This window comes from Pholis gunnellus, assembly GCF_910591455.1.
Source record: "Pholis gunnellus genome assembly, chromosome: 5".
NCBI classification, from domain to species: Eukaryota; Metazoa; Chordata; class Actinopteri; order Perciformes; family Pholidae; genus Pholis; species Pholis gunnellus.
In genome coordinates this window covers 9,614,257-9,641,803 of record NC_136531.1, presented here as the reverse complement: position 1 = coordinate 9,641,803, position 27,547 = coordinate 9,614,257, and the positions used below count along the sequence as shown (strand labels likewise).

The 27,547-nt window shown below is 39.1% G+C and overlaps 1 protein-coding gene across 1 annotated transcript in view; it reads right to left on the bottom strand.

Moving 5' to 3' along the window:
• The window catches only part of fam13a (family with sequence similarity 13 member A), a 51,558-nt gene that overhangs the window by 21,984 nt on the left and 2,027 nt on the right, over positions 1-27,547 (bottom strand). The window contains exons 2-9 of the mRNA XM_079159115.1: positions 25,345-25,540; positions 22,991-23,200; positions 20,006-20,183; positions 17,450-17,597; positions 16,089-16,172; positions 15,277-15,363; positions 11,536-11,768; positions 5,462-5,503 (exon numbers count right to left, since the gene is read on the bottom strand). Coding sequence (XP_079015241.1) covers positions 5,462-5,503; positions 11,536-11,768; positions 15,277-15,363; positions 16,089-16,172; positions 17,450-17,597; positions 20,006-20,183; positions 22,991-23,200; positions 25,345-25,540 — 1,178 coding nt within the window. The remainder of the gene's footprint in view (positions 1-5,461; positions 5,504-11,535; positions 11,769-15,276; positions 15,364-16,088; positions 16,173-17,449; positions 17,598-20,005; positions 20,184-22,990; positions 23,201-25,344; positions 25,541-27,547) is intronic.

Below are 27,547 nucleotides of genomic sequence, written 5' to 3'. Positions count from 1 at the left end.
CTGTTTCTAAAGTGAGAGGGAAATGTAAAGTCGTGAACACAAACAACTCGCAGTTTGTTTCACACGGGACACTAACAGCAGTCTCTTGGATGAAACTCCTGTGTTTGTTTGATCCATCCACCCTCCCTGTTTCTGGTCTTTATACAACGTCATCACACACGGAGCATCGGATAATGTCTAATAATGACGCTGATGGGTTCACATTGGAGTTACTTGAAAGCCTGGTCCGTCTCATACAGACACTCAAGGGCGCCCTATGCGTCAGTGTCAGATGCTGAGGGGCGCGACGAGGATTTGACAAGTTGGGAATGAGAACACCAAATTAATTTTGCACCACCGACTTATTTTAACTAAAGAGGCAAATGTGTAAATCCACTCTAATATGAGACAGTATTGTCGCCTGGTGTGCAATAACGTCTGAGTCATGAAGTGCTGGCAAATGAGACCATAAGGCAGGAGGGGTGAGCCATTGCATCAGACGTCTGAAGATGATTATCTTTTGCTGCGTATCTCTATGTCTTGTTTTTGGTGCAGCACCTGCTTACTATGCTTTTTTTTATGTGAGCGAACATATGGCTTACATTGCATCAGAAACATAACAAGAATATCACCTCCAGAATGAGTGAACCAAGCCAAACAATTCTTTCTTGAACACATATATTCTAAAAATATCAAATCATACCACCAGCAGTCAAAAGTTTGATCAGCAGCTGTTCTGCAACACAATGATTGTGTAATTTCATTACCCAGCTATAATACGTTTATGCCAGCTATGAAGTCTTAAACTTATTAACGCCGTGCCTTTCTATCGTCATTGTTTCACTATAACGTGAGTGTTTGATCTTTAAACAAACTTGTTAATGTTTGTTTAAGTTATTGGGATGACAAAAAATAAGCTGTATGTAAGAATAACATGTATATTGTGCTAATGATATTACAGCGCACATATGCCCATAAAGTTTTGCAGCCGAGTGCAATTTGCCATTTTTTGCGTCTGACTTTATTATCCATGTGGCAAAGTATAAATGTTGCCTTTGCTCCAGTTACACAGTGGGCAAAACAAAGTAGAGAGAACAAATAAAAATGTAATTTTCAGACTGCGAGCTACAAATCTTGACCGACGAGGTGCAGAAACACTAAATGTTTACATACCACCTCATTTAAATATCTGCAAGTAACACAGGAGCTTCAAGCTCTTTTACCGTTTGCAGAATCTTTAAGTTTAAATTTCTTTCAACAAAACAATTCCACACAAGTGTTCTTCAAATAAGATTCAAACCATAAGTCCTACCCAGTTTTCCAGTCATTCAGGTAATATATTGCCAAATGCAGCACCGAGATCCAATTATAACAAATCTGATACTTTTCCACTATCTGTGTTTAAGTAGATGTCCTTAACAAACATCTAAACAATTCTTTAGGCTCAAGAAGGTGTTAGGCTGTTTTCAATTATATAACTTAAAAATAAGGTCTGTAATTTTTCATTAGTGAGTTGTCTAGACTCTAGATTATTCTTTATTAAGAGCGGCTTAATAACTGCAGTTTTCAGGGCCTGTGGGAAACAGCCGGAGAGAAGAGAACTAGATAAGTGTTGACTATTTGCAGTATGTGATGCCATGTGGTTAAAAACGTTTTTCAGCCTGTAGGGGAGACATCAAGGCAGCAGGAGGAGGATTTCTCTTTTACTAATATTTACCAGCGTGGTATTTCTTCTTGGGGCAACACCATCAATGCCATATACATTAGCTAATAAATACCTACAAGATCAGGAAAACAGAGGAACACAAGGTCCAGAAGAAGAGCCTGGGACTGTAGGTGGTAGGACACTGATGAGGAAACGTTTTGGCGACCCTTTCTGTGGTTCCAACCTGTTTTCTATTTGTAATGTCAGGGTTGTCTAGGGTCTGTGTTTGTGCCCACATCTGGCTGTCCACCAGATGTCCAAGTTCAAAGTTGACTGAGCTGAATCCATGAATGTTTCCCTCCGTGGGCGTACGGTCTTGCACTTATCTTTAGGTACCCAGGGTATCTCAGCAAGTAGAAACCCGACTCACAGCACATGAATCCAGTGGTTTCATTTCAGTGAGTCTCGGGAAAATCATGGCGTAATTTCTAAAAAGCTCTCCACTAAAAGCTTGTTGAGTGGAATTCTGATGAACTAACTCACCAGCAAACTCACCAGTCTTGTCGTCATCATGAGGTTTTTCCAAAGAACCATCAGAGATTTCAGGAAGTCAACTGCATTTGGCTGTAACCCCAAATGGTTTAGTCCTTTGGACACAGCCAGGCTCACCGTTTCCCCCTTTCTCCAGCCTTTATGCTAAGTTAAGATAAATGACGCTTCTCCTGGCAGCACATTTATATTTAACAGGTGAGAGTGATATCAGTCTTTTGATCTAACTTTTGTCAGGAAAGCACATAATAGAAGAATAAACCAATATTTCCCAAAAAGTTGAACTATTCCTTTCAGAAATATCATGGATCAGTTCATTTTCTTTGACAGATTCAAAATACGATTGTTGGATTTGTGACATTTTACCAGTCAGCAGCAAATTTTTTTGTTTTCAGTTTTATTGTGTCAGTGAGGTTCGCTGAGCTGTTAAGACAGGTCTGTAATGAAATGATAGGTCTGGCAGTTCAACTGTGTTATTTTTGTTTTGCACAGTGTGATTTTAAAAAGCCAGCAATGCAAGTCTTTGTTTTACAAGAGCTTAAAGTTTGCTTTGTATAATTGCTTCATTCAGGCCCTTCTAATTAAGAAAATTGCGATGTAAATAATAGTAAGAACAAAATAATGTGTTTTCCGTAGTTGTGTCTGTGTTAGGGTTTTAAAATCAAGTGTTCTTTAAGGCATAAAAAGCAAGGAGGAAGCAACTCCTAAGCATCTAAAGCAGAAGCTTATATCTGTTAAATCCCCCACATTGTGTACCCAGGAGCATCCATTCAGGTAATCAAGTATTACACCACAGTCAGACACTAGCCAGGCCCTTCAGAGTCTTTGGTCAACACACACAAGAACATGATGCTGATATATGATCCACTTTGATTGGGCTGAGCTCCCATGTGGCAGCCTGAGAGTCTTTGTATGTGCAAGAATGCAAGTAGACTTCAGCAGAGAGAGAAAGTTTGTGTGGTGCGTATGTGACAAAGTACAAGCATGCCGTGGCGTTAGTCATTGATGAGCGTGAGCAAGAGACAGAGAGAGGTAAAGGGAGAGGGAAGTATTACAAACATTAGCCTTAGTCACTCGGAGATGACACAGACTACTTGCTAACGAATTAGTTCGTTAGCAATTGATCTGTACAATTATGTTTCCAAGTTGTTCATTGATTGACCTTTGAGTTTACAGTATAAAAGAGCCCAAGACAGCATCTTCAAAGAGCTTATTTTGCCCAACAAACAGTCCAAAACTCACAGATATTACGTTTACAATTACATAAAACAGAGAAATGTATCACATTTGAGAGGCTGAAAAAACCCACTAATATTTAGCCACGCTATCAGCACGGCTCTATGAACGGCACTGCCTGTCGGTCAGTTCACCACCTTGGTCCAGTCTCAAATATCCCAACCATTATTGGATTTTGTACAGACGTTCATGGTCCCCAGAGGATAAAGCCAATAGACTTTGGAGATCCCCTGGCTTTTGCTCTAGTGAGACCATGTGGTTGACATTTTAGTTTTTTTGTGAAATATCAAAACAACTACTGGATGGATCAACATTAACTTTTAAAGACATTCATGACCCCCTGAGGATTAATTGTAATCATTTGGGGATCCCCTGACTTCTCATCTAGCACTGCCATCAGGTCAACATTTGAATTATGACTAATTACATGCAAAACGTAAAACCTTCCTATTTGTGGTATCATATGCATTTACACCAAATATACATGTATGCATACATGTCTGTTTGCACATGTCATGTAATGAATAATAGAGACCTGTTAAAATGTTTTAAATGGCCTGACATGTGACTTGCAAAATGCGAGTAGTTTTGTGCAGTTCACTGAGAAAGTATGCTGATTATGTAATGCAGACAAAGAGATTACAGATCCCATACCACAGTTAAACAGGTTATTGTTATGTAATGTTTACTACACATACTGTACATAGCTGACTTCATGACTGACCACATGCCGAGGACTTGGATTAGTGCACTAATTGAGACCTTTGACCTTCCATCATGGATGAAAAGGATTCGTGTTTTTATTACATTGTAACCAAGAGACAAGATGATCCAGTCAAAGTTCATATTAAGTTTGTTTTTGTTATATCCAGGTTTACGGCTGCTGAACAGTAGAAGACAATTTTGCAAAAGCTACAAAAGTATTATTATCTGTTTTAAAAACATCAACGTTACTTGATTTAACTTCCATTTCATGTAAAATATGAATCATAAAGTGTATTTAAAGTTGTATTGCATTCTTTTTTTTTTGCATTATTCTGGTTACTCTGACTATTGTTCTGTGAAGCTTTTGTCCTGCGTCTATTTTATTCTTTTTTTTAAGAAAAAAACAATAAAAGGCTTGATCACACAAACAGCCGCCCTGGTCTGGAGCATTATCAGCTCTAAGGTCATATCAGCAAACAACACTCCAGTCAAAATGTGCCAACTCCCAATGATTAACTGAGGAACCAACCGGTAACACTTGCTGGACAAGGTGCTGAGTTTAAGGCTTTAGGTCAACATAAACTGAAGGCTAAATGGGAAACGATGACAGTAGCGTCATTGATGATTAACAGTTGATTACTGCGCAGGTGTGGCCAGGGTGTACCGAAAACGTATCAGTTGCACATGCAAAAACATGAGGTTTACTGAATGTTGTATACATGTATGGACATTTCATGCACGGTTCATTTTTAAATTTGGCACTAATGAAAAATGTCAAGACAAGAAATTATATTAAATATTGTTTTGATGTTGTCAGAAAATGACGCTGCAACTAACAATTATTTTCATAATCAACTAATTATAAAATCTTTTTGATTAGTCATTAGTCTACAAAATGGCAAAAAACACTGGAAAAAGCTCATTGGTCCACCCAATATATTCTGTTCACAATGATCCAAAGAAAAATAGAAAATCCTCTCATTTGAGAGCCGTATTTGGCATTCTTTCATTGTTTTTTAAAAAATGATCGAAACGATTATCTGTAGTTGCCGACAAATTGCTTAAGCTTAAATTATTCATCCTACAATGTTCAATGATCTTAAACCATCAGATCCTTCTGTGTCTGCACCCAGAGGTGTTTTTTGATTGGGTGGTGTCTCTGCAACATGTGCCTCTGCTACAATAACCGAAACAGTGGTGAGCAAACCGTTACCCTGCTTTCCCTCCAACTGGTACTTCCATTGTTTCCCATGATAATGCACTAAAGCAGCACACAGCCGCTTCCCCCAAAACAACATACTCTCATCCAATTCTTTCAGCTTTCTTACGCAAAGCAAGAAGGCCTACCTCATGTAGAAAGGAGATATTGGCCTATCTTCTTCTTGGGACCTGAAATATGAAAACAAAAACACATAGTTAATTACCTTGCAGGGTGGCTATGAAATGCTATGACATAAAAAACATTAAGCCCCCCCACCCTTCATGTCCCTGGGGCTGAAAATAGGAGCATAAGACTGTCTTTTGTCTGCAGAATAATAGCCATGCAGTGCAACAGATCAGTGCCTTTGTGGAGCTTGTCTCTGGTAATTATTATGAACCAAGAGAGAAATGTCTGCTGCTCTAAAATATAGGCTGGTTGGTGCCACTGGATGAATGCCAGCGACACATGATGAAATTATGCAACGAAAAGAGCAACTCAGCGTTGGCACTGAATGTTAAGGTTGCTTAACATTTTCATATCCTGGCACTTACAGGCTGGACATTTCACAATCACCTAGTCGTGTTTGCCTAAGCAGAGCTGAATACGCTATTATCTTCTGCGAAGTCAAAGCAGGAAGAAAAACACTGCAACCCAACCTTAACTGTAAGAATAACTTAACCACAGATGTCTTTTTTATTGCATTCCTTGATTCATTTATTTACTGTTCATAAGATGTTTTGCAACAATGACACTTTGTGACTTTATACTAAATGTATTTCAAAACTGCAAATCAACCCGATGTGTGTGTTGTTGTAAGCTTTCAAGCTATTTAGACATGAATCTCCACAGTTAATGGTGATTTTTTGACGTGTCACATAGAGGGAAAAGCACAGTTGTAAATCACATAATGATGGCTGTAAGGGCTTACTGGGACACTTGAAGTCAAAATGTCTGATGTGAAAAAGGCCTATTCTTTTTGTAAAAGACACAACAATGTTCAATCATTACTTTAATTAAACACCTATTAGGACTTTATTTGGATGTTCACATGACAAGCGAACACGTATCGAGACAACATGAAAGCTAACATATTGACAAACCAGTAACAGGTTCAACTGGTCAACTGAGTATTCAACAGACTGGCAGTGACTGACAAAGTGTCTGAAACATCAATGAATTATGTCCATTGACAGAAAAACAATCAGCACCTATTTTGACATATGATTAAGTATTATATAATAGTAGTTGTATATAATTATAGTACTATTTTAATAAAGAAATGCCAAAATAACAGCTGTTCCACCTTCTCATGGTGATAATAGAATTGTAAACTGGTGGCACCATGTTGTTGTCGAAGATTATGATGAGCATTTGTCGCATCTTTCAGACATTTTAAAGAACAAACCAAAAAAGATGAATTAAAAAAGTGATCTGCAGATTAATTGTTAATAAAACTCTTTCAGCAGAAGCTAAAAGGAGCAGTCACACAATAAAGCAGCAAGAATATTCTGCTTGGCTGGTTTAGTCTTAAAGAGGGACAGAAAGTAGGCAAGATCAAACTAAAACAATTTCGCCTACAGTGCCAGTAAACAATAGTTTGCAAACTAGTCTAAGATGTTGTAAAAAAACAGAAGAAAGAGTTGTTATTGAAGGGACCATTCCGTGAATGTTTGGTTCTTGGGTGTGTTTTGATACGTGACCGACGTGCCGTCATGTGGCTTACGTAAGGGGGGCAGGTGTGCCGAGGGGAGGGGAAACCATTCGGGCAGCACCTCAACTAGTTCAAAACAAAGGATTTAGGTTTCAAGTCAACACAAAATGTGCTAAAGTTCATTGAACTTCAAAAGTCTTCTCAAATGACACAATGTGCAGGAAATGTACATGTGTTCCTCCTGCCTTGTTTTAGGTATAGGCGTGGTTCACCGCAAACACCTCCACATTCTTTTAGAGACTCTGAAGTTTCTTTCTCCCCACACCCATGTTCTTAACTGGTGTTACACAGTCTGGCAAGCGTATTAAAATAATATGTGCCGTCACTGCCGCCGTGAATTGCAAAAGCGGAAATCCTGCTTACCCACTACCTTACTGAGGGGATAACGAAAAGCTTTGTAGGGGCGATCGGAAAAGGACTGATCCCTCTTGGGTAAACGGAAAACTACCAATGACAAGTTGGTCGCTCTCAACAATATAAAAAAAAACAATGTAGACAAAGGCAGTTTAGCTTAGCGGATGCTGGTCGCTTGAGTAATCCTCCAGCAATTTTTGGCAGGTTCCCTGTCCTTAGCCCTGCCTCACCTTTTCCAACAACATGCAAAAACATCTGCTGAAGTCTAATTAAAGTTCTCATTCAATCTCATATGTGAACAACATTTTTCTCAAAACAATTTTGAAGCTGCCATCACTATGTCTTTGACTTGATGCAGCCAATTACAGTTGTGATTAGTTTGTGATAATTAATTTGCACACTATTTATTGAATAACAAAGAGCCAAAGAGGATCTGGGACCTGTACAGCCAGAGTCCCTTTGTGTTTCAGCTCCTCTGTTCAGTCTCTGGTCCATTCAGGACCCCCAAACCATCAGCCTTTAGACGGGTGCTGGACATTCTTCGAATACCAAAGAGCACAAACTGTGTGGTGGTCAAGACCTAAAGTATTTGTTGGATAAGCCTGGCTAAGCTATGCTTGGTATATGCTCATTGTATTAGAGAAAAGGGCGTCAAAGCAACACAGAGCCACCATGCTTCAGGTTTTAAACTGAGGCTGCAGGCGAATGTAACAATTCATAGATGAAATATGATCAGCTCTCACATGCATCTTGTTTTGTGTCAAGTCTCTATATCATGAGCATTAACTCTGCTGCACCTTATTGACGTTAAAAGCAAAATGGCACAGAGAAAAACACCATGTTTGATTCTCAGGATTACCTGAGAATGTCTTTTTTTACATTTGAAAAGTTAGAACCAGTGAATTGTTGGCATTTAGGCTTGAAAAGTTAGTTAAACCATTCTCAAAATGATCAATTATTATTATCAACATCAGAAAAAAATTCTCTTGGTCAACTAACCGAGTAATAAACAGTCTTTTCAGCACTAGCAATAACACATGGATGATTTTTACTACTGAGTTTGGAGCACCTGCTGTCTTGCTTTCCTCTCACTATCAGGTCTGTGACTTCCTGTCAGGTCTGTCACTGAACTTGAACATCAAACTTAGCATCTAGAACGTCGCCTCTGAGATATTTTGCCACTTTTTAAAGAGGCTGAACTCTACTGAACGGCGAGTAGTGTCGGGCATGAGTAGACCGAAGAAGCCTCTTGGGTGACCTGTGAATATCTCCAGGGGTAAAACTGAAAATCTGGATGAGTAATTCTAGATTTCCTGTGACCTGGTTGACTGAGACTCTTTAGCGATCTAAAATCTTGGTATGATTAGGGGTCAATGTTGTGTATGAGATTTAGAGAAAGAAAGCACTAACATCAAAAAGTGCTATGAAAACCAGTTAGATCCAGCCAGCAGCTGCCTGCTATGTGCTGTCAGGGTTTCAGGCTGATGGATGAGACTTCCTGAAAGGAGGCCAACAATGCTGTTATACCCACAGGGAACCTGCAGTCACACCACACTGCAACTTTCCTCACTCCCACTTATTTCCAACGGGCTTCTAAGAAACCTAATGGTTACATCACAAGATTTAGTGAGCCATGGCAACTCCACACAAAAGCCAGTATGCATCCCCTACGAGCAACTACGCATTGCTGAGAACAGAATAAGTTCACATGACGCTGCTATGTTGGCTCATGTGACCTGTGTGGTGAATGAGGCTGGTGTCATATTTCAGGTGCAGGTGAGAGCATTGTGGGATACACAATTACTGGATTCATGTATTTGACACCGAGGAGGCAAAGTGTCACATGTTGAACGTGGTAAGACTCCTGCTCTGATACGTGGGTACGCGAGTCTAATAGTGGAGCTACTAATATTAATCTCACTGAATGTTGACTTAGTGGGTGCTGAATGTGACCTGAGTGAGCTGAAGCCAGGACCAGAGTAGTTCCTGGAAAGGATGCATGTGTGAAATTGAAGACACATGTCATTAGATATATTTAAATTGCGTCTTTACCACCAACAAGGTGTGAACACAATTCCTAAAAATGTTTATAACCACAACATTTTAATATATATATATATATAATATTAAACAAAAGTAGTTTTTTCTTATTCTGGATATGTTTAATTTAGTTGCGGCCCAGGTGGATGTGCGGCTGTTTGTGCTGCACTATGCTGACACAGATTTGTCTGACACATACCTATGGAAAGTGAGAGCAAGCTGACAAGTAGACATGAGAGCAGCTACAGATATGAAAACACAGATGAATCCACTTATGAAAAAATGATCATATATTTGCTCTGGCTTTATGTGTCAAAATCACACCTACCTACAATTCAATTTGTTTTAATAAAGACTCATAACTTTATCTAATTTTATCCTTTTAAGTGCTTTGTCTTTAAACATTTGAAAGCTCCAGTCTCAGGTTTGTCAAACACCATCTGTAAATATCAAAAGTAGTTTTGCATGAAGATGGTAATTTAATTTTAGTCTTTCAAGTTGCAGGAGTCAATTAGTTTTTTTTTAATTCAATGCCAGAGAGATCAGAGTTCAGACCTGTCATGCTGTCTGTTCATCAGTCACCCAATGCGACATGACTAGAAGGATTTCAGAGTCTGGGGGGAAATCCACCGGGAGATTTACTGGTATCCTGACATGGTGCAGAAAGCTGTTGCCACTTTAAAAGTATTATATTTGTCACTTCAAGTAGACAGCAACATCTGTTCCATTAAGAGGGGATGGTTGGCCTTGTTGATTTAACACATTTTAGGATAGAGAGCAAATCAAAACTTAATGAGGTTGACTTGATATTAGATATTTGACCTGTAGACCTGTGTTAACCTGTAGAATACTACTTGAATTTGTCAGGATGATAAAAATAATGAATACTGCTAATGAAATAAAAAAAGTACTTCATATTCTAAGATAAAAAGAAAATACATTCCACAAACTGTGTTATGCCAATTATATTTTATATTTCAACAAATCTATTTTAAAATGTTATATTTTATATTATTATAAATTAAATGATGACTATTTTTGCAATGACATTTAGTAATTTATAAAGCAGGGCGCTGTGTACTTTTATATAACGTGTTAATGGATCTGGTACTGACACGGTTTTAAACTCTGATTAACGTCATGCTAAAAGGTCAGTGAAGTATCCGCCAAGCCGTAGTAGAAGCCAAAACAGCGTCATCATTTCTCAACTTAGTGCTTCAACATCACACGCTTGCTTTGCTGCACATTGTATTTTGTATTTTTCCCACTGAGACACATTTGATGTTATGCTGTATCACCAGTAATGTTGTGCCTCTCAATGTCACCAATGTCGACGTTTCAAATCAAGGAAGCAAAGTCACTCAACTGAAAACATTCCCTGTGGATAAACGGAATTTGGAGTGCGTGTGAGAAGAGGCTTTAAACAGTAGACTTTCAGCCAAACAGCGCAGGTGCTATCACAGCCAAGGTTAATACTAGTTTAGAACCCCTGGTCAAGAGCCCCAACAACAGACACAACTGTAGCCTTGCTATTCCAGTGCTGAGGACACTCAACACCGAGTGGTTCCAGTTTCAGCTTCTTATAATAGGCTTGTTTGCATGCCAAAGGCACATTGCGACGGGAATGGGGCTTTAGATCCCCGATCGCTGTCAAGATTCTTCACCCTCACCCTCGAACTGATAGTACATCACCTACGCAAACAGTAGTCATAACCTTTCTACCACTGCTAGAATCATGCCCTAGTTTTCCACATCGGAATTGGATATTACAAGACAAAAATAGAAGTTGTATAATCGTTTTATCTTACGTACGTTGCAGTTTTATATTTTGTTATATGACCGTAAGCTTTATTTTACAGCTGTCATCACGCTTCCAGACAAGACTGTGTCTGGAAGCGTAGTGAAATCCTAAAACTGCAAGAGAAACTGACTGGATTTCACAGACTAAGTGAATTCTCTTTTTGCCTCACAAATGATACGTACATTGCACGGAGTTCACGTTAAGAATCCATGAAGATAATATTATTCTCTCAATATTCTGCAACTTGCAAGCAATATCATGAATTTGACATTTTCTCAGACACAGGTGCATGCTCCTTGACCGGACTCACTGACCTGCTGATGGCCTCCATGTTGCCAGAGGGGCTGACATCGGGGTGACTGAGTGGCGAGGAAGTGTCTGGGGTTTCTTGGCGAGCTGTCTCCATTGGCTCTGGACTGGGGTTTCTTAGCTCTGAGGTCAGTGGCAAAAGTATTGGTATGGAGAGGGACCTTGCACGGGGCGACCCCGCAGAGCGACTTGGGTCAGGGATGACTAGAGTCATGCGGTCACTCGTCCCTTTCCTCACCTATTTTACAGAGAGAAAGAGAGAGAGAAAGAGATGCCAATAACAGGTGAGTCTTGTGACAGGAAATATGAGACAGCACGAGAGGTAAATGATACGTGTACTCGTATCACTCCAAACATTTCTGCACAATCAAGCTCTCTCACACACACACACACACACACACACAAACACTGGAGCTTCCAACCTTTGCTCAGGTTACTATAAAACATACATTTGAGGATCTTCTGAGGTGAAGCAGAGAGCAATAAAAGAACAACAAAGTGGAAAGAGGTTAAAAGTTTAAAGAAATTGGTTAATTTGAATGGTTGGACAGATGTTTGTCTTACCGTGCTGACCCTGAGTGGGTATAAACAGCGTGAGCCGCCAACTGCAGTGTAGGAGAAGAACCGCAACCGAATTACAGCCACATTGTGAGTACTACTCTGCATTATTACTGAGATCCAACCAAGGAAACCTAAGAGGAGTGTTAAAGGATGTGTCAGAGAGCTTTCTCTTATATATATATATATAGAGAGAGAGAGGGGACTCCTACAGCTGCTAACAACCACTGAGGCCAAATAGCCGGCTGACTATGGTAAAAGGAGTATGAAATGGGTCTGACGCCAACAGCTTAAGTATTGATAATGGTCAAAAACACCCACTGCTAAAAGAGGCTTGGCTCTATTGATAAACGTCTGTCGGTTGAATTAGGAGGCCTGCTTTTTTTTCTAACCTAATGGGTTGTTCTAAAATCTATGGACGCTGCCTCGATTTAGTCATTGGTGCATTTAATTGGTGAATCGTTGGGAACATAATTAGTTCCACAAGCTTCTTTAGCTATAGACCAGGTATGGATTTTGCCCCTCAGGACTTTGTAATTGATTTAGCTAAATTTGCCATTCACAGAAAACCGTAGAGAAAGAAAAAGCTGCTGCTGCTAGTGTCGTACCACTGGAGTACAGAGCAAACAAATGTGGACATTAGCGTGTTTTTTTTTAGGAAAGACATCATGGAGACAACATGGAAAAGTCCCCATTATAAAATCCAGGTTGTGATATTGAACCTCAACAGTGTTAGCGAGATGGTGCTGTCATCTCGGTTGGTCTATGTTGTTCAGGTGTCGAGTTAGAAAGTAGATGATTTGAGGCCATTATAAAGGGTATAATATTTCTCATTAGACACTCTAAAAAAGGACTTAGTGTATAAACTGACTATATACTAAACAGTTAATGATTTCAGACACGGAAACTCCAAACAGACAAAGCTGAAAATCAAACTGCAGGTCAGTTTCTAGTGTTAACCACTGACCCGTCATGCTGCCTCCATTCCTGGTACTGACTTTCTGGCTATGCATAAAAAAAGAGCTCAAACCGTGGGAGCTAAATAGGCCAGATGGCAAAGAAGCCTGATAGACCAAAATGAGGATATGACCTGGTTTCTAAATCATGGATTAACTAATAACTTGAAGGTTTGTACCTAAAATCACAAAAGACTGCAAAAAAAGCCAGATACAATATTTAAAGATTACAACTGTACTTTCTCTTCCATCATCTGCTACAATGAAATGCAGTTGTAGCTGACCGTAAAACAACATTTACAGCTCTTTACTGAAACTGGTGACAGCTCATCTCAGATGTCTAGTTTTTCAAAATGCGTTTGCAATATAATCCATACCTGTTCTTGCTTGCACCACCACAACTACTTTTTACTAGATGTTCCAAGATGGTGGTTGTTTGTATAAGCCGTTTTGCTCAAAGCGAAAAAAGGTGACATTTTGAAAAAGTATTCAAATGTTTTTTTTTGGTCATACCATAGCAACAGAATGCTTTCTTGCAATGCTGTATTTATTCAACAACAAGGAATTAGTAATACTCTGCTACGAGTGATAACTGTGCCCCTTTTGCAGTCCAAAGCTCATCTATGAACATAAACGTCTCTATGTGAACAATAAAACACAAATTCCCATCATAAATCAAACAGAACGGGCGTGCTTAGGGCTCTCGGATTGAAGTGTGTGTGTGGGTGTGTTTGTTGGCCTGAGGCTGATAAATACTGACTTATTTCACTTTTGTCTTGCAGCGCCACAGCATCAAACATGACGTAGCTTTGGCAGTGATGTGTGAGTGGTGAACATGTCAAGACTTTTAACTGCATCTTCAGTAGTAAGACTCAAGGCCAAATCTGTGTTGAGTCTGGAGCACAAGCCTTTTTCAGGAAATACTATTTTCATTTTCATAGGAAGTGAGGAGTCTGTTGGTATCAGCTTAAGCTCTCACTCTGTTGCGTTAGCGCACCAACCACTGCAGAGTGGTGGAAAACGCGTCACCAGCTGTTCACAGCTGTGGATTTTTCCTGCGAATGTTGCCACAAACACCCAGCTTGTTGCAAATGTAAGGGCATCGATCAGTGAGTCACAGGCTCAATCTCCATTGTGTTACCTAATTCAGCAATAGATAGAGAATTAAAAGACATTTATTTAAATGAAAATATTCAAGATTATTACTTTAAGTAACTACTGAATTGATTAACTGTTAAATATTCATTCTTTTTACCTTTACTCTTGTGGACACTATTTGTATGTTTACTAGATTAAGTACTGTGTTGCACTTCCTATGAGAACTTAATGTTGATCTTGGCATAAATCACAATGTAAGTCATTCGAGAGCAGTCGATACTTTTGTGTATTCAGTTTCCTTGTTACCTTATTAGGTAAGGCCGAATAACTTCAGGCATCTGAAAACATTCTTAGGCTCAAGTTACATGCAGCTCCGATAAAAGTAGAAGACTTATCATTAACTACTGGGGAAAGTAAACATCCTTCATCAGCAGCTGTTTTTACCCCTCTGCGCTTATCTTGCTGCCATTACTTTTATCTCTACAGTGAAACTGGTCTTTATATCCGTTTCACATGTGGCATCAGATCTCTGTTTCAAACTGAATTCAAAACAGAAACCACAGCGTGTCCGTCTTTGTTGTTGAACTGAAGCCAACCTCTCATTTGATCACATATACAAATATGAACATGTACACGGCTAATCAAAGTAGCTGACTTCAGAACAGACATTTGAAATAATTTTGCCAAATGCTCCCATATTGACCTTGATCAAATAAATGAAGCCAGAGCTCTACTACATGTACACAAACGGGACACTTCTAAGACTTCATTTTAATCAAATTCATGACCAAATGCAGCTTTTGTGGCAGGGTTTATCTGTAACAATACGACAACACAGTTGGAATGGCATACCATAGCCCCTGTATGTCTCTCACTGCAAATAAGTGTGTGGTTGTTTCCTGCAGCTGACTGCCTTTATCAAATCCCATCATGTGACCGAGCGGCGAGGCCACATGCATCAGAGGCTGTCTGAGAGATGACCCGAGGCTAATCAGCACCAAGGCAATGCAGCAGATAAGAAAGCAGGAAGTATTTATTGGCAATGATGACATATAGAGTGTAGTAATCCATTAGGCCAAACCTCTTAAACAACAACAATTCATCACAGAACTTAATGACAGTAACGAACTGTACCTTCTTTTTCCTCTGCCTCGCCTTAGGAGCGGTAGTGGAGGATTTGTTCAGAAGTTCTGCATTTTGTGGTGGATTTGTTTGTCCTCCCTTGCAACATGTATTGAGAGAAAATGCAAAATAAAGACATTAAGATTTAAAGTGCAGTACATAAACAGTTAAATGTGCAAGAATGCATTTACTAAGACAGCTGATAGCATTTAAAAAAAAATCCTGGACAAATGATGCAAGATAATACTAATTAATTTGTTGGATGTAATGTAATGATAATTATTAATTAATATAACCTAAAGCAATTACTTTGTACTTTTTCTTTACGTCATTATTTTTGATTATAACTGACATGCTCCACAAAAAGAATACAAATACTGGAAGGTGACGTCTAAAGACTCCTATCCTAAGAAGAAAATGATAACATATCTCAGTTGCGTATTTTTAAATACACACTGACCGACCTGATTACCATAGCAGGCAGTATGCACGAGTCAGCAGACACCGATAACATCGTTCAAGCTTACAGAAACCTAAACAGACGCACACAGAAATTGCTTCCGTGCTGGAAAACCACTTTTTCCAAAACATGTCCCTGTTCTGTTAATCGCGTCGCACAGATCACATGGTTGGTGTTAAAAGAGACTATGTAAGGGAATTTGAAGGGGTCATGCAACTTTGATCTGGGAATGTCACGCAGAAACAACAAAACTGCATTTCACAGCAGACGGACCGAGACTTCCATATCAGGTGCACTGAGGAGCATTAATGTATAAACAAAGACGCACACGAGCAGGCGTGCTGCTGTAACGCTGATCACACACCTTCGTTCTGGGAAGCGGTGTCGGTGGGTTTGCTTTGAGGTGACTGGGTGACTTCTTTGCATCTGCATCCGTCATGTGCACCTCCTGGGACCAGAAAGAGGTCAAAAAAAGAGTTTCACAGGTATAATGTATTATATATTAGCAACAGATCATGCTAAACAGAGGAACTGTGTTCTTCATCTGCACAGTAGCTATGAAATACGTTTTTAATAAAACTCCTGGGTATGTTGTTGTTCTGGTTTTACTCTTCTTCTGTGAGCCTTAACAACAGGGTTCAGAATAGATTTTCCCGGTTGGACGATCTGCATCCTCAAACACATACACTCACATAAACACCTGCTGCTCATCAGTATTTTGTGACTGAAGGAAAAGGCAACACATGTGCGCTGCGAGGGAAAGTCAGCAGGCGGGGGGGCCTTAGTAGGCCGTGCGTGCCTGTGCATATGTGTTCGTGTTTATGTGTGCATGTTTGTGTGTAAGACAATCTCATTCTGACTGAAAGGGTTTCCCACAGGTCAGCGGGGTCTCGAGAGCTAAATCCGACTGGCATCAGGTGACCCATGTACGTTTCACGGCAATAACAGTCGCTAATCAACGATCAAGACGTTTGCCATAGACTGTGAAGGATGTCTTTTCCAAAAGTGCCAAAGTTTTGCAGTTAAAATTGTGATATGATATTTGAAACTATATTCATACTGCATCTGTTGGCGCAGTAATATATATTTAGATATAGATATTTTATAGGCTAAGCTTCTATTTCTTCCCAATACATTCCATTTTGACTACTTTAGAAAAGATTCATTTATTCCCCACTAGAACTGTATTTTGTGTGAAGAGTCACTTTCCAGGACAAACCATGTATCTCCAAGTTTAGGGACAAATTAAGTTATTATATGAAACAGAAATAAAACCAGAATCTGAGATCGCTTGACTTAAGTCACGATAAATGGATGGTTTGCTGCTGTGCTCTGCTTGGTTTGTTTCTTGCGGGCACATTTTCCTCAGATAGCTACAGTTGCAGCAGCAAGATGCAGGCAGGAAACCCAGCAGACCAGATAAACTAGCTAATCAATGAAGACATCAGCCATCGAAGCAGCAAATATAAATCCACAACCAGAGACTCAAACCAGCCACCTGTGATATAAGATCAATTTTAACTTCATTATGTTCCCTTGTACTATATTTATAAACTATCACTCATCAGGGTGGATGGGCAGAGAGGAACTCATATCGTTTAAAGTGCATTGGCACAACAGGTGACTCATGGTTATTTGTTCAGCTGCACTACATTGTACTGACCACCATCACATATCTATTTCATATAAACATGAGCATCTGGTGTCCCTGTGAGTTTACAGCACCTTGACAATAATACAGGTTGACAGTTCTTCTGTGCAGCCTTCTCCGTCTCTGGCGATCTCAAATATTTTGCTGTAGTTCTGGATGAACTTGACCATTATCTTGTTACAGATATGTTGGTCCTTCATTGCTTCGAAACCCAGGGCCACGCTGGAAAAGAGGGAGAAGAAACGAAAAACAAGAATGAAAGCAAACAGACAAGATTTTATCACGTTTTTTAAACATGGCAGTAGCAGTAAAATAAATACTTTGCAGCATTGAACAAACTCAACAGTGATTTTGAAACTACAATGAAAAGTTAAGTCTTCAGTTAGTGTTCTTGATTAACGGAGAATAATTCAGGTGTCCTAGTGAATATGATGTGTGATGCTACTGAACAGCTGTTTAAGATGTACACTGGACTGCCGGCCTAATTATATAACTTCAACACACACACACACACACACACACACACACACACACACACACACACGCACACACGCACACACACACACACACACACGCACACACACACACGCACACACGCACACACACGCACACACGCACACACGCACACACGCGAGCACACTCACACCTGAGTACAGCCTCTGATTAAGAGAACAGCTTGTACAGTATGAAGGAGTATCCACTACAGTTTCTTCTTCTCTATTCCTTCCAGTAAGGTCCCATCTCATACCATACTGGGTTCTCTGGCCTGAACACCCCAGTTTATTACTGGAAGTTGCCCACCAGTCACCAGTTAGGAAAACAGTAGCTGTCGGTCAAAATGTACGAGTATGATTTGAAACTCGCTGCCCGGTAAGCCCATCATAAATAGACCAGTGAGAACAGAGGTACCAGCAGCTGCATGGAGGCATATGAAGCGACTGATGCATCATTTATTTATGAACATCATGGTAACAGTTGAAAACATAATGACACCATGGAACAATTTCTGATATACATGTCAACATCTGATGCAGTAGTTTAAATACAGGTGTCTGGCAACATGTTAAGAAGTGTATAAATGGATTTAAGGAAAATGTATTGCCACTTAATGTCAAGTAAGCCTCACGAGCAAACTTTTACAGTGTCATGATTTTATCTTAAATAAGCTACAGCACCACCTGCTGGCCAAACCTCATGTACAGAGACAGCCATGTTCTCAATATGTATTCTAACTTCTATGTTCATACTTTCAGACTCATTTGTGTTTTTAAGTATACATTTGCCAGTTTTTTCTTGATTAACACACAGAGCTGTTCCCCCAATATTGTCTGAGTTTTTCTTCCATTCTGAAATAAAAATGTACAAGAAAACAACTTTTTTTTTTGTCTTCACGTATTGAAAAAGACAGCTGCAATGTCTGTGGGTAAGACTTGACTGGCTCATTGTCTCAGTCAATATGCACTGCATGTTTTGAGGTTTTCATCATTCTACCCATCCTACTGCTCTGACATATGAAACCAATGTTTAATATCTGACTCACTAAACTAGGGGAAAGGGGATTGAATCCCACCGCTTTAGCCACCAGGACTGTCTGTCTGCCTGTTTTTCCTGGACTGAGCCGAGTTGTCTCACTCTGTTATTTAAAGACGGCAACAACAATAGTTTTCTAAAGGTCACAGTAAAAACAACAACCTTGCCAAAACTTTCAGGAATGGCAGTTAAGTTCTTAGTGAACATGACTGCAAATGCTGTGATGTTTAGTTGTGTTACGTCAAGTTGCCTCCTATGCCCTTGAATGTGACAAATTAAAACTAATGTGAGACTGAGGCATGTAATGATAATGATGCAAGTATAAAGTGATTTTACTGACTGGAACAAATAAAACATTTTTATATGACTATACTCAATGGAATAAGTTAGATTTCTTTCAGTTTTTACTGTAACATTTCTATATACGTATGTATTTAAGCTCATTGCTTTGTATCACTCTCATCAACCTCATTTCCAGCAGCAACAAGCAGCAGTTATCTGACAAGATAAGATATTCAATATATTTTCTATGATAAACTGACTGTACGTCCACATGCTCACCCCCAAAGACAGACACAGTTAGCAATGAGCTGGTGAACAAAGAGCAACATTTAGCAGCTAAAGAGCCAAATATTTCCCTCACAAGTTGGTGGAGACCAAAACAGCTAAAACAAGAGTGAATATTGGACTTGAGTTAATCAGGTCGGCAAAGAAACGACTCTAAATGAATGCTATAATGTTGCTTTGTATCTGTTGAATGAGTTTATAGGCAAGTATTTTCTAACATGTTCATTCTAACATTATCAATCATATGATATATTTATATAGTATCAACATATATGATTTATAATCTGTCAATGTGGTGTTTACTGCTTGCTGAGGAGCCCCAAGAGGCTAAAACATCAATTGATGCAGGTGGAAAGATATTAAAGTCAATATAAGTAAATACTTCAATGTTCCCTGAACATTGTCTGGTTATATATTATATACGCATATTATACAAGGCAAAAAGAGAATGCTGGCGTTGATGGTGAGATTGGACCATGGATGTTTCTTTTTACACCTTGCCCACATCTACCTAAAAAACAGGTTCAACTCACTGGAAGACACTGGGTCCAAACACAGTGGCGAGGTTGAGGGCGGTCATACGGTTTTCTTTGTGGTTGCACTCCACAAGGGTGAGGAAGTGGCAGAGGTAGCGGAGGAGGCTGTGGTGGACGTCAGGAAGCTGCTGGAGCTGGTCTCTCATATCTGACCAAGACACATCATCGCCGCACTCTGTAGACACACAATCAGATATCAGAAAAGGTCAAAGGTTGGGATCCTGCTCAATTTCCATTTTTTTTACAGTTTCAGAAAAAGTGAAACTTCTGGCTTCAACATTTTAGCACTAAGAATGGTTCAATGCTCCAGTACATGAAGTCTTTTTGGCCACAATGAAATGACCAAGAATGAAATGATGAGTTACACAACCAACTTGATTTACTTTAGAGCAGGAAAGCATAAAACATAGATGCTTTTAGTGAAACACGTTCACATTCTCAGTTTAGTAAATAGGTTGACAGCTGGTCTCCAGCAGGCAGTGACAGCTCCGTCCACCTGATTTCTGTAATATCTAATCTTGAGTTGTGGTAAATACGTGAGCATTAGAGCAAAAAGCCTGAAAGTATGTTGATGCTATTACTCCGGACACATAATTAGGTCAGAGTTGGATAAACGGATATGGCTTCTGATCCCGAATGAATGAGTGACGCAAAAGAGCGTGCGCCTACGTGTGTTAGTGTGCACGTATATGAAAGCAAGAATGTGTGCCCGTCTGTCTGAGTAAATAGAGCGTGATGGGGGGAATAATGCTTAGAGCGATCACAGCTACTCTTGCTGCCGCTGAGTGAAGTTCTGATGTGTGTGCACAAGTGTGAGAAGTGCATGGTCGGTTTTTTCGCAGGTTAGTACATTAAACAAACACACATTGAGCGATGGAAAAAGAACCACTTCAAGCTATTACACATATGTAGAGGCCCCTTAATTAAACAAAGAGAACGCACATTAACAGATAGACCAACATAAAGCCAGACAATCAGAGGACCAAATCACTGCAGAGAATGACATACAATGTGATGGACATAGGGACCAGCAGAATTCTACCAATTTAAGGTGAGAAACTGCACATTTTTGTTTGAATGTTTTGCACTGAAAATAAAAAGGCAGCACGAGTGTTATCTATTTTACTTCAAATAAAAACAAACCAAAACATGACACCGTTATGCATCAACCATGATTTCGTAATTTGGGGGAGAATGCAGAGAAAAATGGTGGACAAAAAATGGTAACTGCTTTAAAATGAATTACATCAACATTGTGACGACGATTGGGGCTTCTACAAAATATTTACACAATGAGATTTTTGATGGATAATCCTCAGTAATGTGGATATACTGACTAATTTAGTAAAGGCAAATAATAGAACAGGAAACAGGAAAAGGCAACTCCTATGCCATATTACATTATTATGATATTGTTTGTACGAAGAAAGATGAAAACGCTGTACTGTGTTAAATGAATTTGTCGTAATCAGCTATCGCCTACTAAAGTGGTAAACTGAGCATGCTTGGTTCATTCATATATGTGTGTGTACACTGTGTATGTATTATTTAGGCATACTTTATTTTTACTTTTATTTATCTAATAAATCTACGCATTGAGTGGAGCGCCTCAGACTAACTGATCAGTGTGTTACTGTAGTGTCTTTGTACGCGTGGCTCATAAGATACACATTCAGCTGCAAAGGTGTGCGTGTATGCATTCCTAATATTTGCAGCAGCCCCACAGAATATATGCAAAATAAGCTATGTCTACTACTGATACTCAAATACTGGCTCAGGGTAACCGTAATCTGTTACAACTATGCAAAACTATGCAAACGCGAAAACCACACATTGGCGATATTGTTATGTGGTTCAGTGTTTTTTTACAATATAGAAAGCTGTTCATGAATACAGTTTTCTTAGAAGCCAAAATCAAGAATAGAAACCGTTTAGAGCTGTAACAAAATGATAATTTTCATTATCAGTTAATCTGTCAATAGTTTTTCTAAATTAACTGGTAAATCATTTTGGATAAAAATTCCCCAAAATAATGACAAATATCCATCACGATTCCCAGAGCTCAATGTGACGTCTATAACTGGCTAATTATAACCCTCACAGGTATTCAATTTAAACATTTTGAATTGAGGAATGTAAAAATCCTCACATTCAACACGCTGTAACCAGAAAATGTTTGCACTTTTAACTGGATAAATTACTCAAAAATGTTTAATTGATTATCAAAATAATGGCATGAAACTTAAGTCTTAAGTCTTACCATCCTTATTGCCATGTGCAACTTAATTGAGGAAATGTATTGGTCGATCGATGTGTATATATTTTATCATACTGCTATTCAACCTGCAACTCCATCTGCCGTAATCCAATCATCATATTTTAAAGTTTAGAAAATACTGGCAAGGAGGTCCAACTGATTTTACAAAGTGCAGTATAATCATTTTAGTCACTAGTTATGGCCAAGTCTTGCACCAAAGAGATGTTATATAACGCAGCATTTGGCCAAAGTCCCTGAAAAATAGGCTGATATTTATGGAGTCTGTGAGGGAATAGAAATACTGCAGCTAAAATGTGCGCTTTCCTCACATTAAACAGATTGAACCCAGTGATGGAGGAGAGAGTGAGCAGACACTTCACCTGCCAAATCACTCTCACACACTCTCACACACACACACACACACACACTTAACTCTGCAGTGCCTTTCTATCCCCTGCCTGTTGCAGATGACTGCAGTACTAATAGTACAGTTCAGCAGCTCAAGATAACTTTGCTCATCATCCAATCAGAGTCAAGACCCAGATATTCACTCCACTTGTGAGGGTATAAATGTCACAACGTGGATTTGGGAAGTTGGTCAGAAAAAGGTATCACATGATGGTTTAAACATGTAAAAACTAATCGGCTTGAGCTAGTAGGATCATTCCAGAAGACAAAGAGGCACATGAGACAGAATTGCAACAGCAGCAGCTACTTTCTGTCACCTTGGTAATGCTGTATCAGCGCCTGTTGGACTGTTGGGTCTACCAGACCCCTTGGCAGGTCCCTCAGGTACCGTTTGAGCAAGCTGGCCACCGTACATGAATCAGATTCAGAGAGAAGGTCCACATCCTCTCCACTCTCCAGCCGCTGTTTCAGGGTTTCCACAGCACGCACATTCCCATTCACTCTGAACAGACCCTCCTGCTGCAAGGCTGGAGGAAAGTTAGAGAAACATACTGTTAACTCATGCCATTAAGAGACAGCCTATCTATCAACTACTCAAAAAGAGAGCTAACTAGGGGGGGAATTAAATAAGATGTCCCCCAAATGTTGGTATTATTATCATGTTTTCCACAAAAGGCTAAAATATTTTTTCAGTCTTTAGCTGAGTCTATAGGTCCTGCTATAGGTTCTAGGATTTTGGCCAGCAATGGTCCAAGCAATCTTAACAACTATCAAAGCAACTATATATATATATATATATATATATATATATATATATATATATATATATATATATATATATATATATATATATATATATACACATACACGTGTATGTTTTCTTTTCTTTTTTTTCGGAGGATGATTTGGAGAAATTGATCTGACCCCTTGACCTTTCATGTAGCACAATCATCAGGTCAAAGTTTCTACATAAAGTTACACAATGAATATATCTAAACATAAACTTGATATTTGATTATCTTGACATTTGCAGAGAAAGCATCATTTAATAGTTTAGACATTTTTTATTTTTTTTATTGTATCGTTAATCCCATGTCTTTTCTTCTACGTCTTCAGGACAAAGTAAGCATTTTATCCCCACTAACGTTACTACAATGGCAAAATCATCAGTTTAATTCTCTTATACTGTTGTATTGTTCAGTGCAATAATAAACATTGCACTTGGTTTAGAGTAAACCTTGGACTAGGTTAACATTAACGTGTGAAAGAAAATTGGTTTTCAAGCACCAGTTATTTTTCTTCAATAATAATGTTGAGTGACAGCTTAAACGTTAATTAGTATTAACCTGATTTTGGTATAGGGTTTTCGGACGTGTACGTGGGTAGTTTAATTATGTATGTAACTCATTTTGTTCTAGCTTGTCAGTCTTATATACAGCCTACGATCATTTAACAATTTGGAACCAACCTACTTTCTAAAGAAGAAAAGAAACAGCTAACGTAACAGTGTGCTTACCTAAGCTAACTCTAGTGATATCAAGTCATTAACACTTTTAGATTTTGTTTATATTTGCTCCATTTTATTTTTTTTTATTAATTAAGAATTTTAATTATTGTTATCTGGAACTACTTTCTACCCAAAACATAGTTCTTGAGACAGAAACCTCAGGGCCAAACTAATTAACCGTAACCCCAACCTAGAGATTATTTCCCCTGGAGGATGCGTTATTACTATTTTATAATCAAGCAGTCACTCCCTTATTATAGTCTTTATCCATGGCTGAGGTTTGACAGATTAAGTCAAATGTCATACAACAAGAGGCCTGTAGTTTCAGCAGCCATAAGGAAGAAGCTCCACTTCCTTGTACTGACATCTAGCGGTCAAACAGAAGAACTACGGAATATGATAAAGTAGGTCAACACCAAGTACCAATCCATTGTCTTTTCAAATTTGAGCTTTTTCAGTACAAATTATGTATACCTTACATTTTTTGGTCGGCAATTTTGGATTGGATTATGTATTTGACACCCAACCAGTCATCAAGTCTGCATCTTTTTTTACCTTTATTGTTATGATCTGGGCTGAGAGCACATTGATGACATTGATTATCTAGGTGGGATTGATAATGTTGTTCTTTTAAGTAAATGTCTTTTTTCTTTAGATTGTCATTGTGTCGTTATTTTTTAGTATTGCATTGGGCCTTTTTTCCCCTTTTCTCTACAAATTGTCCCTAGCATTTTTCCACTCTGTCTTATCTGTCTAACAGAACCACTTTGTATTTGGGTTGACTTCTCCTTTTTCTCTGTTTGTGTTTTTGGTGGGATGGCTGATACAATATCTCTGATTATTGCATCACTGAAACTGCAAATGGTAATAAATCCTCTGTACTTATATCAGGGTTTAGTAACCCTTGTAAGATCTGTTCAAGGTTTAAAAATGTTAAGATTACTAACATATTGATTTATTTGGAGGAAGTCACTACTTCTCAAACTGATAATATTTATTTCTAAATTTCTATCATTTATTATATCTGTGCAATTCTGAATGGGGCACTTAATGTGCCCACTCATCAAAAACAAAAAAAGCCAATTTAGACTTTATCTTAAATAAGATGATCAAGCATTACAGTACTTCTTTTGCTCTCTTCTGTTCCGTTGTTTTTTTCCTCACCGTGCTTACGGAGATGCTCAACCATCCTCCTCAACACCAGAGGCACACCATCCTCCACCAGACCCTTCGCCTGCAGCTCAAACAGGGACACTCCAAACAGCTTGGTGTACGTGGCTGTCACTGTCATGGGTCGCAGTATGGGTATCTGGACCATCTTCTTCATGTCTTCTTTAACCTGCACCGCTGTCTTGTTGTGCTGCAGAGAGAAGAGCAGAGAGCAGCCGTCAGCCACCGATGCTATGAGCACAGAGTGCAGCAGCTCAGACACCACAGAGACACCTGTCCTGGTGGAGGGAGGCTCTCTCTGCTCCACAAACTAAAAAGGTGTGTGTGTGTGTGTGTGTGTGTGTGTGTGTGTGTGTGGATGGTGATGGTGTCCCTGTGGAGTCCATACATGCACTGTCATACTGTCTTGCACTTAGAGGACAGAGTGTGCTTAGAGCTGGGGTGGGGAGGGCTGGCCGTGCATGTGTTGCTACGACAAATATCAGGTTACCACGCAACACCTTTGGTCAAAGGCATTGTCAGAGGGACAGACACACACCTGCACAAATAGACGTACTGTATGTGCACACATGTAAAAGGTGAGGGGATGGCCAGCTGCATTCTCCATGACAATCATTTTAATGTGGAAGGATGATTAGTCCAATTCATACTGAGAAAACATTAAACATTGTGTGCCTGAAGCTTATATATTAACTGAGAGGGAAGCATTCCAGGGTCGGCTTTTTGAACAGAAAGATATTTTAATCTAGTGAAATGTGTGCGTGACTGTGTGTCCAGTGGTGGAAGACATTTTCAGATTCTTTACTCAGTATAACCTGTATGTTATATAATATTTAATTATATTATTGTTATTACTTCATTGGATTGTTATTATTAAGATATTATTGTGAAAATGTGTAGCAATGTAGTAGCTGGTTGAGGAGCTGATTTGATCACTTTATGTACTGATGAGTAGTTTAATGTAGATCATACATGACATTTTATAAATAATAATATTTTTTTTTAAAGTAACTATTAAATATAGCTGTCAGGTTAAATGCATTGCAGTAAAAAGTTTTCCCCTAAAATGTAGTGAAACAAATATATGGTATCTCAGAATTGTACTTAAGTACAGTAGTTGAGTAAATGTACTTTGTTACTTTCCACCACTGCTGTGCTCTAATGGCCCATTTTAACCCATTCCCCAAAGTAGACAATCCTTGTAAACCAGAGTCAAAGCATGTAATTAGTGAGTTAATTCACCAGCTGTTAAGTATTTCTTATCTTATAACTTGTCAAAGCAAACAGTGCCATGTGTTGTCTCTATCTCTGTGTATGGATGCACAGACTGTACAACACACACTTTTACTGTCTTTCTCCGAGTGTAAACACTGAGTGCACACACAGTCTCCCTTTAACAAGCCAACATTAGAAAGAGCAGGGTGAGAGTTACTGATTTATTAAGCACTGTTAACTGCAGCATAACGCATCTCTGCCTTTCTTTAATTAGTACTAGGAACCAAGAGAGTTAAGACACACAAACCAGACGCAGACTTCGGACACTGGGCGAAGAGGAAAAGACTTCCTGCACATCAAAACAACACAGTTTAACTCTCGTACCCATAGCTACGACTACACCATGTGACATATTTGTTCCCCGAGATCACAGCTTCAAACGGGTGAACTGACCCGCACAATGACATGAAAGGCCCTGGCTGTGATTCCGTCACAATGAGGTCCACAGTGACACAGTGGTTTGCCCATGTAGGGAAGGTAGAATTGGTTGGTGAAGAGGAAGCACGACTGAATTTATGTCCCATGTGGCCGATTGTTTAGACATGGATAAGAGCGTGTGCCACACTCACATCAGCTGATTAAAAACCCACCTTCCAGATGGTGCTAAGATGGCTGAGGAGACAAGATCTTTTCCATGGCAGGTGCTCTGGCAGCATTAATACTACATGTGTCTGACAAGCTTGTGCAGAAAATGTGTTATCGGTGCTCAGTCATCCACTCCTTTGTGACAGGTGCATGCAAATATGCCAATTGTATCTTCCTGATGAATGTGAAATAGTTATTAAGCACACTTGAATTTTAATTCTGCACTGACATACTGTATTTTAATAATAATAATAATAGACTGGCTCGGTCTTCAGGTGTTGGAGAATGTTAAAAGTCTGTAGAAATAAGAAGTTTGGTATACTAACTGTCTGATTCG